Source organism: Pieris napi, chromosome 15, assembly GCF_905475465.1.
Source record: "Pieris napi chromosome 15, ilPieNapi1.2, whole genome shotgun sequence".
NCBI classification, from domain to species: domain Eukaryota; kingdom Metazoa; phylum Arthropoda; class Insecta; order Lepidoptera; family Pieridae; genus Pieris; species Pieris napi.
The window spans coordinates 3,296,929-3,318,364 of NC_062248.1; the positions used below are offsets into that span (position 1 = coordinate 3,296,929).

General features: G+C 33.7%; 2 protein-coding genes across 2 annotated transcripts; both read right to left on the reverse strand.

The window, feature by feature from the left end:
- Positions 1-880: 880 nt before the first annotated feature.
- On the reverse strand, positions 881-6,657 carry LOC125056865 (cyclic GMP-AMP synthase-like receptor). Its single transcript, XM_047660183.1, has 6 exons — positions 6,474-6,657; positions 6,178-6,355; positions 5,584-5,772; positions 3,757-4,037; positions 1,693-1,856; positions 881-894 (listed from the first exon to the last, which is right to left on the reverse strand). Exons 2-6 carry the CDS (start codon positions 6,349-6,351, stop codon positions 881-883), a joined length of 822 nt encoding a protein of 273 aa, XP_047516139.1. The 5' UTR covers positions 6,352-6,355; positions 6,474-6,657.
- Positions 6,476-20,897, reverse strand: LOC125056866 (cyclic GMP-AMP synthase-like receptor). Its single transcript, XM_047660184.1, has 6 exons — positions 20,695-20,897; positions 20,405-20,582; positions 19,811-19,999; positions 18,247-18,527; positions 16,438-16,601; positions 6,476-6,507 (listed from the first exon to the last, which is right to left on the reverse strand). The coding sequence occupies exons 2-6, from the start codon at positions 20,576-20,578 to the stop codon at positions 6,476-6,478; spliced, it is 840 nt and encodes a 279-aa protein (XP_047516140.1). The 5' UTR covers positions 20,579-20,582; positions 20,695-20,897.
- Positions 20,898-21,436: the final 539 nt, after the last annotated feature.

A 21,436-nucleotide genomic window follows, 5' to 3' on the forward strand; every position in this document is an offset into this window, starting at 1 on the left:
GGTCTTACAATCGGCCTGCGTAGTCGATCTGGAATACCTGAGGTTTGTGTCAACTAACTATGACCTCTTGGACCCCGATGAGATTATAGGCATCACCCCAAGATATCGACTTTTCTACGACGAAAATAAAAGAGAAAAAGCGCGCTAGAAGCGATCTCACATTAGTAAACGTCCAAGAATTTTTGGAGCCCTAAGGGTGCGGCAGCGAGAAACTTTGTATTAAGAAGCTATGTGAAGACTGACATCCCAGTAGAAGAATCATAAAGGAGTCTTCAGGTCTTCCTACATAGAAGAGGTAATATCTGACACATCTGTTCAGGCTGAAAATAGTAACTAGAATCTGATAATGCTAGTCGCGCGATTACATTTAAAATGGTACTTCGCGATGCAGACGAAGACGGAACACGTGTTGCAAGAGGATCTACTGGTATACTGGATGGAAACAAAACATAAGTATGTTTTACAATGGTCATTGATGGAGATATCTCCAGATGATAGCTTAACCAAATTACTGAGAACCAGATAACCAATAAAAGAAAAAGTGCGTAAAGTTTGGCTGAAATAAAGAAAATCTAAAGAAAGAACATTCATTTATGAAATATAGCACATGCTTGGAAGGAAGCTTGAATCAATTATTAAACTCCAACATAACAGTTCAAGCCTATATACTGCTTTTTTGGAGTCAGTTTTAAGTATTGAAAAGTTGAATGGTTAAAACTAATCAGCCGTGAAATTTAAGTTTATGTCAAGAACCGATGTTGCATTTTTAAAAGGTTTGGCATTAATTAAAACGGTTTATTCAAAAACCAATAAATCTTGAGTATTATTAAAGCACACTCCAGTAAAATTAGCTGCTTGCCCGTTCTTTAATTCCAAAGCTTTAATCCTCATCTCCTGATCATTAACCCTTTTAGTTAAAAGAGCAATTTTATCCATTAGGTTTTCAATAACATTGTTCATGTCTTTGGGATCACTTTTCTTTGATTGACTGGATTGAGAGTCAGTGCTATCCATGGAAAGTCTGACTGGAATCACTTGTAGCCTTATATAAAACTCAGATTTCTTAAAAGTTTCCAACTCCTCAGATGTTAGTAGATATTCTGGAATTTTGTCAAGATCATTAGCGTTAATGCTTTTGAGTACGTCGTTCAGTTTGTCAGCGTACACCTTCAGAATGGTCGGTTTAATTGCCCCAATGAGATTATTTTGCTCGTTCCAGAAGTAAGGAATACATTTTTTATCGACTGCTTGATAAAACTCATCTATCATGTCCTTAAAAATGAGACCGATATTATTCTCCCAATATTTGTCGTCGTTTATTTTCTGGATTTTCCATAGAAACAAGGTTTTGACGTAATAACTGGCGATATACTTTAGGCCAAGGACGTCGCGAAGTTTTTTTACCTGAGAAAAGAAAAAGGTGAACTGTGCATAGTAAAAAAAGCTGTAAGCTTACCACAAAATTTTAATTGGGATTCAAATAATTGGCCCAATAACTAATTCAGATTAAAATTTTTAACAGTGATAAATTTTACGGTAATATGAATATGTACGAAACATGCTGTCCAAAGCTAGCTAAGCTTTGTTCATTAAAACGAGTGCCAGGCAGCGCCAGGAGGCCTGCCGGAAGTTGAAAACTGAAGTTTTAATAGAATGATACGCCCATCATAGTTGTTCCCATAAAATAAATACCCACCAATCTTATAACAACTTTCAACTGCTTCAAATTTTTCATAACTTTCCTCTCTTGTTCCTGAAAGGAGAGCCGCCAACATTGGTTCTGCTCTTTAGCATTCAACGCTTTGTTCGGCTTTGGTACCACTAACCAATCTTTAGCTTTATCGTCATCTATATTCCTGAAATGTTATACACCTTTAATTTCCGCAAATAACTCTTTTGGGGAAGGACAAAGGTTTTAATAATTTGACGATGTATGGCATGTTACTGGAAGCATAATTAACTGCTTTCGTTCCAAATTGAAATTTAGTTACGATTTTTTACTGATTACCAAAATTTTAGAACTTCTATCTGCAAATTAAATCTAAATGATTTCCTTCTTTTATCTTTTTTTTAATAGCTCTACTTGATGAAGCTTTAATAGCTCTACTTCAAGAAGCTTGTTCGCAACTTTGCGAACGTGACTCGGCGGCCAATTGTGCAGAGGAGTTGGCAACGGTATCAAGAGATCGGTTCTGTCAAAGGAAGTCTCGGTTCGAGAAGAAAACGATGCACAAGATATGACCGCTGATTTGCTGAATCGTAAGAGCCTTAAATACGTAAGGGGAGAAGAATTTAGCTTGTGGACGGTCAGGAGGAGGTTTTTGGCTACCAATAACAGGAGTCACCACCCGGCCCGGGGTCATAAATTACTCCGAGAGAATGGTGTTTGCTCGAAACTGTGCTTTATGACAATAATTAACGACCGCACCGTTCTGGCGACGTGCAAGAAGTTTGGACCCGTCGTTTAGATTGGCCAACTGCAAGTCCCGACCTTAATACAATTGAGCATGTCTAGGATGATGTCTAGTCATTGCAGAAGATACGTAAACAGCGTGGAAAACATGCACAGGATTCAAGCTGTGATTTTGGCAAGAGGAGGTCACGCGTCATAATTTTTAAGAGGAGGAGTTAATGTATCCAGACATCAGCTGGAAGAGGCGTATGTATTATATGTCGACTAACAAACGCTTTGAAATGGTAACGGAAGTAGAGAGGTCTCGTAGACTCACAGATCAAACTGCCGAACGAACGAGACGCTTAAACGGGCATTGATATTGCCAGCAGAAGCTGCACTAATCAACATTAGAAGGAAATGGTGGAAGAATTTATACAATTAAACAACAATATTTTCTTAGATTTTTGAATGATGTTTAAATCAATAGATTCTTGCCCAGACATTCTACTACTTGTGAGGTAAGAAAGCTTAATTCGCTTGTACTTACTTGTTTTTTGCTACGACTCAATTAAGTCAGTATCTATAACATCACTAAAGTATTTCTGAACTAATTCGACTTACGTCCTTCAAGAGCGTACGAATAAAAGGGCGGCAACGCACATGCGAGTCTTCTGACAATGTGAGTGTCCGTGGGCGGAGGTATCACTTGACATCAGGTGAGCCTGCCTGTTTCCCTCCTGCTGCATAAAAAAATCACGCAACGAGTTCAACATTAAGATTTACAAATACTACAATCCAAACAACCTCGAAACCTATTGATAGACAAGATGTTAGAAGACTGCGTGAAAAATGTGCTTTAAAGTATAATTCATTAAAAAAACAAGTGGTGCTTTCTTTTAGTATGTGCCTCTGTGTTTCGTGATAATTTTTTTTCTAAAAGGCAAGTAGATGATCAGCTTTATATACCTGAAACACACGATCGACTCTGAGTCTAAGGCAAGTCGGTTTTCTCACGACGTGTCCTTCACCGTACATAGAACGACGTACAGATTTTTAAGCACATAGAAAAATCCATCTGTGCACTGGCGAGGTTCGAACCTACGACCTCAGGGATAAGAGAAGCACGCTGACCAACACTGCTCAAAATTTCAGTGTTATTGATGTCTTAGGGAATTATTGTATTTATGTTAGAGAATATGAAAAAAATGTTTTAGTTAAGAGGCTCACGATAGGATTTTATCGGTATCAAAATTTTGAACAAATTTTTAAAGGCGATTACATTAATGAATGATGAGTGCCATTAGACACATTTTGTGCTTAATGCTATCTAGAGAGCGGTTTTACATGTTTCACTAACATACCTGTAGCCTTTGGGCCAACGCGGTAGCATAAATCGTATGACAGGTACTAAATCCACATCAAGATAGAAAGATTCGTTCTTATTCTCTATATTCAATGTATACGCTGGCCCCGACGATTTATATTTTAACTCATACTTAACACCATTAACTGTCACCTCATTGTTCATAGCGTTAAGGGTCTTCTGTATTATACTGTGCAACCACTGACGAAATTTGTTTTGCAGAAGGTATTTGTCACTGTCACGCCAATCTCTTGTCACTTTGTGACAGTTTTCCCAATCCTAAAAAAACAATATACGCTCATAATCTTAATCCAAGATTGACATCTTCGGCCGGTTCATACCGCTCGATATCAAATTTACCGTTTGCTATCTGCTGTTACATCTGGGAGGTAAAATAATGAATTAAAGAAGCATTTGGGAAGCTACATTTCTAGTCCAACACGCGTTGTGACGCGAGATTAAATTTTTGCTTGAGTTCGTCATCTATCTTCTATTCTATCTTTTTTTTAAACCTATGACATTTTAGCCATAACTACACAAATGTGATGTTTGTAAATTTTGGCAGTGTCCAGGGATTTAATATCATAGCAGCATAATCTCTGAACTCCCAACAGCGATAGCAATTCTGACTTCAATATTCACTTTTTCCGCGCCCAATGTTCCGCTACGCGAAATATATTGAGAGCTATATATATTTTCTATTAGAAATTACAGAGTACCGCTGCATCTTACAGGACTTGAAGTTTACTTAAAAATACTAAAATTTTTGAGACGAAGTTAATGTCTTTACCATAGACGTAATAAAAAGGTCTTTGACGACTCACTAAAATATCAAAATAATATAATTTTTTAAAACTATGTTTAAAAGAGACTGCGTCTGACTACGTAAAAAATATTATATTAGCGGAGCAAAGGAGATTATTATATACAGGAATAAATTGTACTTCAAAGATGCACAAGGCCAAATGTCTAATATCATTATCATAAAATCTAGGATACGTAGCAATTATAGTTATATAACATCAAAATAATAGATTAATAATCTTTTTAATGCAAATTCCTTATCATTTTTTAATTGAAACTATAGTTTATTTGATAGCCCTATTTTGATTATAAAAATTAGGTTGAAAAATTTATCTATATGTAATTGCTCTTTTGCAAACACTAACCATCCGATTCCTAAAAAATCAATTGGTCTAATGTAATATAAACTGTAAAATGGTGACCATTTTACCTAATCCATCTCTTTTCATTACAGTGTCATCAATGCAGACAAAAGAGTACAATTGGTAAAAGAGTGCAATAAAAATTAGCTTTCAATATGGGTGTTATAATAGGGAGCATTCAATTATTACGTCACTAAATTTTTGGAGATTATTGACACAACCCCCCCCTCCCCCCGTGTGTAGCGCGTCGTAACGTTTTACTGTATCCAATAGTAGACTCTTTATAGCTAAGAGTTATCATTATGTGCTGTAATGAACTTGAAAGTCGAAAATAATATTAACAATATCGCGTAATTCACTCGCCGCCCCGCATCGTAACGTTTTACAAAGGGACCCCCCCCCCCCCCCCCCAAATTCGTTACGTAAGTCCCGATACAAAAATTCTTTAGTCTGTGTGGAAGAGAACTGTTGAGAACCTTTTTTAATCCTTTTGAAACTTAATATAAAAAAGTTAAAGTATACAATTATTATAAATAAATAAAATGAAACAACACAGGGAATAAGAATTATCTTAGTTTCCATAGCCATCATTCCAGTTCTCTTTCTGCACAGACTATAATAAAAAAAATTAGAGTTATTACGGAAATACAAAAAAACACCTTCTGCTTATCCAGATTATCAAAGGGTCTGATAATTTTCATTTTGACAAATCCAGGCTGAGCGTTCTCCAATATAATTCCGTCCTCTCCATCCTCATAATTTATGGGTAGTCGTATAACTATGTTCATATCAAATTCATCTAATTTAGACACTTTGATACCATCATACACACTCCCGGCATAGAGTACCTTGTATATTAAAAAATCTTTATGCAAACTACTTAATCATTACATTTGTATTTTATTTACAGATAAAAATTGTTTTAATTTATGCCACAAAATTTAATGTAAAAATCTTTATGAGACTGTCTGTGGCTCTAAGATAATTTTTACAATATTTGTAATACATGAAATTATATTGCAAAAAAATACTATTCAGGTCAGACTTATCATGTGTGTCAACTGATTAATAAATAATTGCATTACAAAGCAAATTCTAACATTGTTATAGTATTTTGTTTCATAAGCAAATGTGGTATTATGATTTATTCCATACTCTTAAAATGTTATTAATGTATTTTTAATCTTTCATGAGCGCTACTCAAGATTTAAAATATACAAGCAGGCATGAGTTTATAAAACAACTATACATACCTGCTTAGCATATTTACTAAAGTAATTACATTGCTCTTCCATCTTTTGTTTAACCTGTTCAAAGACACTGTTAAATACTTCTTGTGATTTTTTGAGATCCTTGTCTTTTAAGGAAATGAATTCCTTAAAAATTTCTCCAAGATACATATCTATATGTTTCCTTTTACCCGACATATTCCTGAAACAGAGAATGCATTGTATTAGTTGGATAATAGTAACTACACTGTATACCAATTATTAAACAAATATTTCGGGGATATATAATAACAATTAAATTATTAAAAGTGGTTACTTACGATTACTGTTTTAGTGATCCCTCGATAATATTAGCTAAAATAAAAAGGTTTTTACAGTTTATAGTTGCCTGTTGTCAACAGAAACAGACTGTATTTCAAATAATTACAAGTATCAATACCGGCACCGCCTCGGGGGAAAGTAAAGTTACGAATCACGAGAATAATGTAATGATAAATAATTAATAAACTATGAAGTATGTTTCACTGAACCAAAGACAAAAGTCAACAGAAGAGTAAGTCAAATCGACATTGGTAACGTCGACCAATAGGGGACAAGTATAATAATGTATTTGTTAATGTACTCTATTTTGATTGGTTCTTAATCGCCCAATGAGGCGGCTTACGACTATAGTCCTTGTCTGGGAAAGTACAGCCTTAAGAATGTTGATAATAACAAAGTTACCTCTTTGTAATTAACTTATTAATAAGGCTTCGTTTCTATGAAGTTTTAACGCTTCCAAGTATCCGTATACAGTTCGTGAATAATAAATAAGGTGTATCTTTTACCATTGCTAAACGAAGTGTCGTTTAATTAATAATGTGCCCAGCTGATTCCTTCATAATAAAGCAGTTGAAATTACTGAAATTAAATGATATCATATGGCAATGTATCTGTTGTTTATGGATATTATCATTATAAAACAAAGTCACAAAAGTCAAAAGCAAACATATTTATCTATAAGATAAACATAGATTACTTATAGATAAATATGTTTATTAGATTACTCTAGTTATTGATAATTGATTTATTTTATACTTATTCAAGTATCCGATTGGTGGTCACCATAGACAATTTTTTTTGGTACATATATATGTGTTCTTTAACCCTTAATTTGATTATGTTCACTGTGATAAACACTCATGAAAAATAAATATTGAGCGACTATTTTCTACTATTTTTCGGTTTTTATTTTAGTTATAGCAAGTTTCAAACTCAAACTCAAAATATCTTTATTCAAGTGGGTAACCAAGTACACTTTTGAATCGTCAAGTTAAATTAATCATAAATTTACATTTACTACCAGTTCGCAAGTCAAGGGCGTAGAGCGGGTAAGAAGAACTGGCAAGAAACTTTCCGCCACTCTTTTTAATCGCCAAGTATTGTCATACAAATTGTTTGAACTGGAGCAATTCAATCCCAAGGATTAGGATCATTTAAGTAGTCCTCAAATTTATAAAAAGCTTTGTTGATTAATTTTCGTTTAACAAGGGCTTTGAATTTATTTAGTGATAATTCTCTAATTTCGCTTGGGAGTTTGTTGTAAAAACAAATACAATTTCCATATAAGGAATCTTTTGGAGCCTGGTTGGTCGTACACTCAAATTAGTTCTATTTCGCGTATTATACTGGTGAAAGTCACCATTTGTTTTAAAATCGTTTATATTTTTTTGGACATACAACAAGGCTTCAAGAATATATTGACCAGATAGTGTCATAATATTTAATTCCTTAAACTTATTCCGTACCGACTCCCTCGGAGAAACACAACAAATACCCCGAACAGCCCGCTTCTGCAGCACAAATATGGTTTAATTTGTATTTAACGGTACAAAAAATAATTCTACAAATGGCATCATCGTTTATCTGTCATTATTGAGACAAAATGTCAGCGAGACGCGGGCACTCGATTCTTCGCAAGGTAAATATTTTTTTTAATTATGTTATATTCGACTAAACTAACTTTTTATGGTTTATATTTGCTAAACAATACTTATGCTTTGTGTTTGTTAGTGTTAGTTAGTGTTTTGTGTTTTTGGTAACTTTTATTTGCAGGCAAACTTGGTTGTTCATCACAGTGAACACTGCCAAATACTCAAATAAGTACTGTCAATTTGATATGTTTATTGTGATGAACATTGCCAAATTAGGGATAACTTTTATTTACAAATAATGTGCTTTGTGTGGTGGGCTTCTTTTGGTTTTTCTTTAATTTTTTCTCATCGCCAGAGCATTTTTACCTACTGAAAGAAAACTACGGTGTCTTTGGTCTTGGTACAATACGAAGCAACCGGATTAGAGGAGCTGAAAAGTTGCTACCGGATGAATAGGTGATGAAGAAAAAACAGAGGGGAGCGTTTTCACAAGTTGTCTGTGATGCAAACAAATTAGTTATAATACGCTGGAATGATAATAAACCTGTAACTCTTATAAGCTCATTTATTGGATCTGAACCAGTACAAAAAATAAAAAGGTATTGCAAAGAACAGAAACAAAAAATAGAAGTGGATTGTCCGCAAATAGTTCGCGAGTATAATAAACATATGGGGGGTGTAGACCTGGCTGATATGCTGATATAAAGTTCCATTCAAAACTAGAGGGTGGTACATACGAATATTTAGCCAACTTCTAGATGTGTGTATAAATAATGCATGGCTATTGTATAAACGTAACTGTCAGGGAAGTCAACGAAAATCAAAGTCATTGAAAGTTTTCCGATATGAAATTTACTTAGGTTTAACAAAGAAAAATAGATCTATACCCCGTGAAAATATACAAGAATGTAAAATTATAAACCCAGGCCTACAAGCCCCATCAGATTCGATAATACAGGACATTTTCCCAGCACAAAAGAAGACATGGGGCGATGCAAGTTTTGCCATAAAAACACAACTGTATATTGTATAAAATGCAATGTGAGACTTTGTTTTGTTACGGGAAAAAATCCTCGCAATTGTTTTTTACATTTTCATAATAAATAAGTTGATTTAATGATATGTATAATGTTTTTAATTTACCTGTTTATATGACACTAATTTGACAACGTTTACCACAGTGAACATTACAAATTGCTTGTTATCCTCAACATATTTCGCAGTGTTCACTGTGATGAACGTTGATTTCCTGAAAATCTGAAAGGAAAATATTTTTTTGTCTATTTTTCCCAAGTTGTATTTAACCCTAGGATTTCAGATATACATCTTATTTCATAAAATAAAACAACTCGGATCTCTGCCAAATTAAGGGTTAAAAATGTCAATAGGATTAACATTGTTTACAGAATTTAAATTGAATAAAATTACAAAATAAAGAACGTGTATTTTCCTTTAAAATCGTAACGACTGTAATTTTTTAAAATAATATATTTGTTTTTCAAACAAAGGACTTCCTCATTTACGCCTAGTGAATATGAATTACTTAAATTAAGATTTCAAGTAAGTTGTACGATAGTTTTGGAACAAGCTTAAGGTGCACCCTGTCCTTCATTCACCAATAGGGCATGGGGCACAAACATTACTTCCCTCTGTGTCATTAACGACAAGAAGGTCAGAAGACTTCGTTTTCTTGCAATCCGAACTTGGTTCGACGAGCCCAAGGCCTAAGAAATCGAAGATCAAATTATAACATCGTTTTTTTTTCTTTGTAATTAAATACATAAATAAAAAACAAAAAGTATTCTGTATTATGAAATATGATAATAAATACATAGTGTGATACTTTTTTTTCTACAACATGAAAACGTCTTTCATTTTGACTTTTTTATATTTTATTCGATTGCTGACAAAAACTCGTGTTTTGCTTTTGTTAAAAGCCTCAGGGAATCGCCATTGCCAAAGAAATTAATACAAATACTGAATGTCTAAGTATTAAAAAATACACGATGCGGCCAACTAATAAAATGACCCATTTTATTTTTATATGAATACTAGCCGATCCGGCAAACGTCGTTTTGCCATGTATATCATTTATAATAAAAAAATAGGGGTTGATCGTAGAGGGTTGAAAATTAGGGGTTGTATGTATTTTTTAATTCTGTAACATAAAAAAAATAAAAAATAAAATTTTATCTATAAATAAAAAAATAAAAATTAGGGGTGGACTACCCTTAACATCTGGCGGGCTGATTTGTGAATCTTAACCATTCCCAGATCCCCTTGAACACACACAAAAAATTTCATCAAAATCGGTCCAGTCGTTTAGGAGGAGTTCAGTCACATACACACGCACACAAGAAATATATATATATGAATATTCTCTATAATTAAGTCAATATCTTCCCTGCAACTTTTTAACGCACGCATTAACATTTGCTGGTAGCAGTGGCGTAGCTACCAAGGGGCTAGGCGGGGCAGTGCCCCGGGGCCCTCAAGCTCAGGGGGCCCTCGAATCCTCACCAGAAATCTCGATCATTCTGAACTTTTGAAAATTTCCCCCATTTTCAAAATAAATATGACAGGTTGCAACCCCACTTTAATCAAGACATTAATTTGAGAGAAATTCAAAAGTTATGCCTAGGAAATTCCCTTAAATTCTTTCTGTAGGTTGGCAGTGTTATCAATTTGACGGATAGTGATATGTGCATTTTATTATTCATCGATGTGCGTTTTATTGTGAATTCGAGTTAAGATTTAAGATAAGGTTTTAAGGGTAAAAAACGGTTTATCTCGATTTCCGGCAAAACTACAAGTCCTATCGAAGAAAGTTAAATGGCAAAGTTGGAGGTAATAAAAAGATCTAAAACTTTTGTATTCACACATTTTTCACATAACCTCAAAATTTATGTGAAAAATTCAAAAAACCAAGTTTTTGGTTTTTAATTTTTATCTTTTACAAAAATATTTTTTTTTTAACGAAATTTGGTGAAAACTTACCTTTCTATGTCCCAAATACGCTGTAATTTATTTGATTAAAAATATTTATTTGTTCACCTTATTTTGAATTAATATCGAAAAAACACCCTAATTTTAAATCGAAAATTCTGACGTCAAAATTTCAGCTTTTTTCAAAAAAGTTGGTGTGATTTCAGTTCATTGAAATCTCTACTTTCCTATGGTAAAAAAATATATATGTATATATTACCATAGTAAATCTTCTCAGAAAACGCAAAAAATCGTATGCAGTAACGCCCAGACCTGTCATCCCCTTCCTTACTTCTCTATGAATCTTCTTTAAATTATAATCAGATGCCTATTTATTACTATTTTAAGATAACTTATATATACCTGAGTGACCTAAAAAAAAATTTAGCCTTTAGATGGGCTTCAGATCGACCGTAATTTATTTTTCCTTTCATTTTGATCATATTCCCCTGCTTTTCTAATGGGTTTCATCCTACTGTAATTTTTCTAATATTGATGTCCGTTAAAGTCAATTAATCGTGTCAAATCTAAAGATTTCGGCTATAGCTCATTGTATAAGTTATAACGCGAATTAGATAGCAATAGAAAACAAAGCCGCATCAAGCCTGGATTTAAACGCAGTCATTGTAGTCCATTGAAAAGTTACATTTGGGGTTGCGTTTTTTAGAGGACGCAATTTTATTTATGGAACATGTAGGGGGGGTCAATACAAGCTTAACTCCAAGTTTGTGGGGTTGGCGTGCTTGTCCCCCGGCCGCCATCTTGGATAAAGGGGTCCAAAAACCATGTTTTTGGCTATATCTCCTGAACTATCCATCGTACATAAAACTTGCAAAGACACATTTTGTAGCAAATCGCTGTGTCTACGATTATGTCCATGTAACTTTTTATCATAAATCCAAAATTCAAAAAGTTATAAATAAAAAAGTGATAGCTAGCTACCATTCTAATAACTGATTGATAATATAATTATGTCGAAGATTACCATATCAGCAAGTTGTCTGTGGAATAGGCCTACTAGGAATACCAATAAGTAAAATTGTAGGAATAAAAAAAAAATAAAAAAAAATATATTTGGAAAATTTGTTTAAAATAAACGAGAGATCTTAAAAGTAAGGTAAAACTGCTGTTTTGATCGGCTTGTCATGAGCATTGACGCACCTATAGTCGTATTTTTAATTAGACGAAGCCAACTGACAGTAGCTAATGTCACTTTGTAAAATAATGTTGCCATATTTAAAGTAATAGTGATGCGTTCAGATCTTGTTCAATCAGATGAATGAACAATGAGTGTGAATAGTCAATCATTTCAAACAATAAAAGAATATTATTTCTATTTCAAAATTGTATAAAAGTGCTCTGATATAAGTTAGGTACTAGTACTATGTAACTACAATCAGTTTTTTGACGTCTTATTACAAAGCGCGGCGCGGCGACTAGTGCCATCACCGATCATTAATTCAGAGGTTTTTACTTTGTCACAACACTATTTTTATTTCATTAAAAACTGACAACACCGTAAACGTCAGTTGATATCGTCTAATTAAAAATTCGACTATAGTCAACTTTAGAAATAGAAAATATTTTCACTTTTTTTACTTATAACTTTTTAAATTTTGGATTTATGATAAAAAGTTACATAAACATAATTGTAGGCACAGCGATTTGCTACAAAATGTGTCTATACAAGTTAAATGTAGGATGGATAGTTTAGGAGATATAGCCAAAAACGTGGTTTTTGGACCCCTTTTTCCAAGATGGCGGCCGTGGGACAAGGGTGGCGACCCCACAAACTTGGTTTTAGCTTTACACTGACCCCCCCTACACATCAAAAAAATAAAATTGCGTCCTCTAAAAAACGCAAGGTTAGGCCTAAAAAATGTAACATTTCAATGGACTATTGATACTTTTGCGAAAACTAAAGCTAGTTTTTTTTTAATATATGTAATTGTTATTTACGTCAGTTGGTAGGCCCGACCTTTATATAATAAACCCTTGAATCTTCTCTATTTCATTTTATTCGCCACACCTACACCAAGTATTAATTGTAATTTATGTTGTTGCTGTTTAATATTTTTATTACCTGACCTGCACAAAAAAGAGCATAAGTAGCTTAGCATTTTTAAAGTATTTGTATATTTCATATTTTTATTTGATAAAACCTAATCAGTTTACATAGCAGTGGGGCCCCATTTTTTAAATTGCCCCAGGGCCCTTGGTCACCTAGCTACGCCACTGGCTGGTAGTTTACTATTTAATATTAGGTACTATGTATTAACTTATTTTATTTATAGTAATGGAAAATTCTATTCATTTTTTAAAGTCTTTATTCCCATAATTCGTTTTAGAATACGGAACATACCAGAAGCGCTTTAAACTGAAGACATACTACGTAGTAAAATTATGGCATTACACATTATATTGCCAGTGGTGCGTTATTTTCTAATTTTGTTTATTTTTAGAAAATTCTTTTCTATAAAGTTTCATAACAGTCATAAGTTGGCTCCTGTATTCTTAGGTTTCTGTATTCCGAGTAATTTGTATAGAAATATAATTAATATTATTGTAAAAGGAACTATTGAATAGTCTTATAACAAATCATACTTAATACCTACGAATAGTATAACTACATACATTTATGCATGTAATTCGTAAATATATAAAATACGATTTAATGTTTAAAAATTCGATAGTCTTAAAAATGGGATCCAAATAAATACTAATTGAATAATATTACAATCATATAATTTGTTAAATACTGATTTATCATTTATATGTCATTTAATTAGTTATAATTATTTTTAATTTCAATTATAAGGCCCCCTTTATCTTACCTAATTTAATTCTAAGTTCAAAGCTAAAAGTTTTGCTCCTACTTCTAAAAGACTTATACTTTAATATATTTTTGACATACCGAAGTCATTTTAAGCACTCTTAACTTTAAATCTTACACTTACAAGTTAAACATAAAGTTACAATGAAACACCCAAACTTTTACTTTGTCGAAGTTTAGGCAATGTCCTAGCTCAGAGTAGACCGGTACGAATATAGCAATTGGGCCTACAACGCACTAGCAGCTGGCCGCGATGCGGCGCGGCGTGCCGCTGCGGTAGGCCACACATCGATTATTACATGAAACCGCACGATAACAACGCACTCATTTGCGGACAACCGTCAACCGCTCCGGTTGATTTGGAGCTGCGGCGAGCCGCACCGGTTGAATGATGCGGCGCGCCGCGTCCCCTCCACGCACTCGGCGCGGTTAGCCGTCCTACCTACGTCATCACATATAATTATTTAACAAATGTAAACAAAATATTGTAAACCTATTTTAAAAGAGTAAAAAATAAAATATGTTTATTATGGAATATATACATGTATCACTTATTCCACGTCATTAAATTTGAATTTGTAATATTTCAAGAAGCACTGACGAGTGACGATAGCGGCAGACCGCAATAGGGACGGTTAGCCGAAATAAGGCATGCCGCTACGGCAGACCGTATATACCGCGGCCTACCGCAGCGGCCAGCCGCTAGTGCGTTGTAGGCCTTAAACTTAGGTTATCATCTTGTTGTCGCTTTTGGATAAGACTATTGCTTTACCAAGGAACACGTGGTCTTACAATCGTCCTGCTTAGTCGATCTGGTTGTGTCAACTAACTATGACCTCTTGGACCCCGATGTGATTATAGGCTTCACCCCAAAATGTCGACTTTTCTACGACGAAGATAAGAGAGAAAAAGCGCGCTAGAAGCGATCTCACATTAGTAAACGTCCATGCATTTAAGAAGCCCTAAGGGTGCGGCAGTGAGAAACTTTGTAATAAGAAGCTATCTGAAGACTGACATCCCAGTAGAAGAATCATAAAGGATTCTTCAGGTCTTCCTTCATAGAAGAGGTAATATCTGATACATCTGTTTTCGCGATGCAGACGAAGACGGAACATGTGTTGCAAGAGGATTTGCTGGTATACTGGATGGAAACAGAACAAACGCAAGTTTTACAATGGCTTGCCTGTGGCTAGGGTTATTATTATTGATGGAGATATCTCCAGATGATATCTTATCCAAATTGTAGAGAACCAGATACCCAATAAAAGTTATATAAACTGGCAACTGAAGGAGAAAAAATGCGTGGAGTACTAAACAGATGTTGGAGTTTGCCTGAAATAAAATCTTAAGAAAATCTAAAGAAAGAACATACATTTATGAAATTTAGCACATGCTTGGAAGGAACTTGAATCAATTATTAAACTCCAACATAACAGTTCAAGCTGATATACTACTTTTTTGGAGTCAGTTTTAAGTGCTGAAAAGTTGAATGGTTAAAACTAATCAGCCTAGAAATTTAAGTTTATGTCAAGTATGCCAAGAACCGATGTTGCATTTTTAAAAGGTTTGACATTAATTAAAACGGTTTATTCAAAAACCAATAAATCTTGAGTATTATTAAAGCACACTCCAGTAAAATTAGCTGCTTGCCCGTTTTTTAATTCCAAAGCTTTAATCCTCATCTCCTGCTCATTAACCCTTTTAGTTAAAAGAGCAATTTTATCCATTAGGTTTTGAATAACATTGTTCATGTAAAGACATGAACAATGTTATTTAAATGTTTTATAGTTTGGAGTTATCACTTTTCTTTGATTGACTGGATTGAGAGTCAGTGCTATCCATGGAAAGTCTGACTGGAATCACTTGTAGCCTTATATAAAACTCAGATTTCTTAAACGTTTCCAATTCCTCGGATGTTAGTAGATATTCTGGAACTTTGTCAAGATCATTAGCGTTAATGCTTTTGAGTACGTCGTTCAGTTTGTCAGCGTACACCTTCAGAGTGGTCGGTTTAATCGCCCCAATGAGATTATTTTTCTCGTTCCAGAAGTAAGGAATACATTTTTTATCGACTGCTTGATAAAACTCATCTATCATGTCCTTAAAAATGAGACCGACATTATTCTCCCAATATTTGTCGTCGTTTATTTTCTGGATTTTCCATAGAAACAAGGTTTTGACGTAATAACTGGCGATATACTTTAGGCCAAGGACGTCGCGAAGTTTTTTTACCTGAAAAAAGAAAAAGGTGAACTGTGCTTAGTAAAAAAAGCTGTAAGCTTACCACAAAATTTTAATTGGGATTCCAATAATTGGCTCAATAACTAGTAAACAATTATGTAATTGGCTGGACAAAACAAATTTATATTAAACATTTTAATAGTGATAAATTTTAATGTAATATTAATATGTACGAAACATGCTGTCCAAAGCTAGCTAAGCTTTGTTCATTAAAACGAGTGCCAAGCAGCGCCGGGAGGCCTGCCGTAAGTTGAAAACTGAAGTTTTAATAGAAAGATACGACCATCATAGTTGTTCCCATAAAATAAATACCCACCAATCTAATAACAACTTTCAACTGCTTCAAATTTTTCATAACTTTCCTCTCTTGTTCCTGAAAGGAGAGCCGCCAACATTGGTTCTGCTCTTTGGCATTCAACGCTTTGTTTGGCTTTGGTACCACTAACCAATCTTTAGCTTTATCGTCATCTATATTCCTGAAATATTATACACCTTTAATTTCCGCAAATAAACTCTTTTGGGGAAGGAAAAAGGTTTTAATAATTTGACGATGTATGGTATGTTACTGGAAGCATAATTAATTGCTTTCGTTCCAAATTTAAATTGAGTAACGATTTTTTACTGATTACCAAAATTTTAGAACTTCTATCTGCAAATTAAATCTAAACGATTTCCTTCTTTCATCTTTTTTTTAATAGCTCTACTTCAACGGTATAAAGAGATCGGTTCTGTCAAAGGAAGTCTCGGTTCGAGAAGAAAACGATGCACAAGATATGACCGCTTTGTGGCGAGTCAGGCGTTTGCTGAATCGTAAGAGCCTTAAAGAAGTAAGGGGAGTAGAATTTAGCTTGTGGACGGTACGGTTACTCGGAGAGAATGGTGTTTGCTCGAAACTGTGCTTTATGACAATAATAATTAAGGAGTTAATGTATCCAGACATCAGCTGGAAGAGGCGTATGTATTATATGTCGACTAACTTTTAACTGTTAACTAAAGGTTTTGAAATGGTAATGAAAGTAAAGAGGTCACATAGGTAAACTCATAGATCAAACTGCCGTACGAACGAGACGCTAAAACGGGCCCCAGTTAGGTAAAGGCAAAGGGGGTCATTGAAATTACCAGCAGAAACTGGCTGCACTAAACCAATGACAGAAAACATTAGAAGGAAATGGTGGAAGAATTTACACAATTAAACAACAATATATTCTTAGATTTTTGAATGATGTTTAAATCAATAGATTCTTGGCCAGACTTTCTACTTCTGTGTGAGGTAAGAAAGCACAATTCACTTGTACTTGTTTTTTGCTGAATGGAGTTATTCGTACCTTTCTAGATAATCACAAAAGTATTTCTGACCCAATTCGACTTACGTCCTTCAAGAGCGTACGAATTCTTAAAAGGCCGGCAACGCACATGCGAGTCTTCTGACAGTGTAAGTGTCCATGGACGGAGGTATCACTTGACATCAGGTGAGCCTGTCCGTTTGGCTCCAGTTGCATAAAAATCACGCAACGAGTTCAGCATTAAGATGGGTTTACAAATACCACAATCCAAACGACCTCGAAACCTATTGATAGACAAGATGTTAGAAGACTGCGTGAAAAATGTGCTTCAAAGTATAATTCATTAAAAAAACCAGTGGTGCTTTCTTTTAGTCTGTGCCTCTGTGTTTCGTGATAAATTTTTTTCTAAAAGGCAAGTAGATGATCAGCTTTCTATACCTGAAACACACGGTCGACTCTGAGTCTAAGGCAAGTCGGATTTCTCACGACGTGTCCTTCACCGTACATATAACGACGTACAGATATTTACGCACATAGAAAAATTCATCTGTGCACTGGCGATGTTCGAACCTACGACCTCAGGGATAAGAGGAGCACGCTTAAGCCCAACACTGCTCAACATGTCAGTGTTGTTGATGTCTTAGGGAATTATTGTATTTATGTTGGAGAATATGAAAAAAATGTTTTAGTTAATTGAGGCTCACGATAGGATTTTATCGGTATCAAAATTTTAAACACATTTTTAAAGGCGATTAAATTAATGAATGATGAGTGCCATTAGACACATTTTGTGCTTAATACTATCTAGAGAGCGGTTTTACATGTTTCACTAACATACCTGTAACCTTTGGGCCAACGCGGTAGCATAAATCGTATGACAGGTACTAAATCCACATCAAGATAAAAAGATTCGTTCTTATTCTCTATATTCAATGTATACGCTGGCCCCGACGATTTATATTTTAACTCATACTTAACACCATTAACTGTCACCTCATTGTTCATAGCGTTAAGGGTCTTCTGTATTATACTGTGCAACCACTGACGAAATTTGTTTTGCAGAAGGTATTTGTCACTGTCACGCCAATCTCTTGTCACTTTGTGACAGTTTTCCCAATCCTAAAAAAACAATATACGCTCATTATCTTAATCCAAGATTGACATCTACGGCCGGTGCATACCGCTCGATATCAAATTTACCGTTTGCTATCTGCTGTTACATCTGGGAGGTAAAATAATGAATTAAAGAAGCATTTGGGAAGCTACATTTCTAGTCCAACACGCGTTGTGACGCGAGATTAAATTTTTGGCTTGAGTTCGTCATCTATCTTCTATTCTATCTTTTTTTAAAACTTTGACATTTTTAGCCATAACTACACAAATGTGATGTTTGTAAATTTTGGCTGTCCAGGGATTTAATGTCGTAGCAGCTTAATCTGAACTCCCAACAGCGATAGCGATTCTGACTTCAATATTCACTTATTCTGCGCCCAATGTTCCGCGACGCGAAATATATTGAGAGCTATATATAATTTCTATTAGAAATTACAGAGTACCGCTGCATCTTACAGGACTTGAAGTTTACTTAAAAATACTAAAATTTTTGAGACGAAGTTAATGTCTTTACCATAGACGTAATAAAAAGGTCTTTAACAACTCACTAAAATATCAAAATGATATTATTTTTCAAAACTATGTTTAAAAGAGACTGCGACTGACTACGTAAACAAAATTATATTAGCGGAACAAAGGAGACTATTATTATATACATAATTAAATTGTACCTACTTCAAAGTTGCACAAGGCCAAATATCTAATAATCAACATAAAAATCTATGATACGTAGCAATTACAGTTATAATATCAAAAGAATAGATTAATAATCTTTTAAATGCAAATTCCTTATCATTTTTTAATTGAAACGATAGTTTATTTGATAGCCCTATTTTGATAATCAAAAATTAGGTTTAAAAATTTATCTATATGTAATTACTCTTTTGCAAACACTAACCCTCCAATTCCTAAAAAAATCAATTGGTCTAATGTAATATAAACTGTAAAATGGTGACCATTTTACCTAATCTATCTCTTTTCATTATAGTGTCAATGCAGACAAAAGAGTACAATTGGTTGGGAAAGTTTGTCCCCATACAAAAACTCAGTAGTCTGTGCGGAAGAGAACTGTTGAGAACCTTTTTGTTATGTTGGCAACAGTAATCATTTTGAAACTTAATATAAAAAAGTTAAAGTATACAATTATTATAAATAAATAATATGAAACAACACAGGGAATAAGAATTATCTTAGTTTCCATAGCCATCATTCCAGTTCTCTTTCTGCACAGACTATAATAAAAAATTAGTTAATAATAAAAAAGAGTTATTATGGAAATATAAATACACCTTCTGCTTATCCAGATTATCAAAGGGTTTGGTAATTTTCATTTTGACAAATCCAGGCTGAGCGTTCTCCAATATAATTCCGTCCTCTCCATCCTCATAATTTATGGGTAGTCGTATAACTATGTTCATGTCAAATTCATCTAATTTAGACACTTTGATACCATCATACACACTCCCGGCATAGAGTACCTTGTATATTAAAAAATCTTTATGCAAACTACTTTATCATTACATTTGTATCTTATTTACAGATAAAAATTGTTTTAATTTATGCCACAAAATTTAATGTAAAAATCTTTATGAGACTGTCTGTGGTTCTAAGATAATTTTTACAATATTTGTAATACATGAAGTTATATTGCAAAAAAATATTATTCAGATCAGACTTATCATGTGTGTCAACTGATTAAAAAATAATTGCATTACAAAGCAAATTCTAACATTGTTATAGTATTTTGTTTAATAAGCAAATGTGGTATTATGATTTATTCCGTACTCTTAAAATGTTATTAATGTATTTTTAATCTTTCATGAGTGCTACTCAAGATTTAAAATATACAAGCAGGCATGAGTTTATAAAACAATTATACATACCTGTTTAGCATATTTACTGAAGTAATTACATTGCTCTTCCATCTTTTGTTTAACCTGTTCAAAGACACTGTTAAATACTTCTTGTGATTTTTTGAGATCCTTGTCTTTTAAGGAAATGAATTCCTTAAAAATTTCTCCAAGATACATATCTATATGTTTCCTTTTACCTGACATATTCCTGAAACAGAGAATGCTTTGTATTAGTTGGATAATAGTAACTACACTGTATACCAATTTTTAAAAAAATATTTCGGGGATATATAATAACAATTATAAAAGTGGTTACTTACGATTACTGTTTTAGTGATCCCTCGATAATATTAGCTAAAATAAAAAGGTTTTTACAGTTTATAGGCGCCTGTTGTCCACAGAAACAGACTGTATTTCAAATAATTACAAGTATCAATACCGGCACCGCCTCGGGGGAAAGTAAAGTTACGAATCACGACATTAATGTAATGATAAATAAACTATGAAGTATCAAGTATGTTTCACTGAACCAAAGACAAAAGTCAACAGAAGAGTAAGTCAAATCGACATTGGTAACGTCGACCAATAGCGGACAAGTATAATAATGTATTTGTTAATTTACTCTATTTTGATTGGTTCTTAATCGCCCAATGAGGCGGCTTACAACTATAGTCCTTGTCTGGGAAAGTACAGCCTTAGGAATGTTGATATAATAACAAAGTTACCCCTTTGTTATTAACTTATTAATAAGGCATCGTTTCTTAGAACGCTTCCAAGTATCCGTATTCCGTATACAGTTCGTGAATATTAAATAAGGTGTTTCTTTTACCATTGCTGAACGAAGTGTCGTTTAAATAATAATGTGCCCAGCTGATTCCTTCATAATATTATAGCAATTGAAATTACTGAAATTAAATGATATCATAAGGCAATGTATCTATTGGATATGGATAGGTATTATCATTATAAAAACAAAGTCACAAAAGTCAAAAGCAAACATATTTATTTATAAGATAATCATAGATTACTCTAGTTATTGATAATAATTGATTTATTTTATAC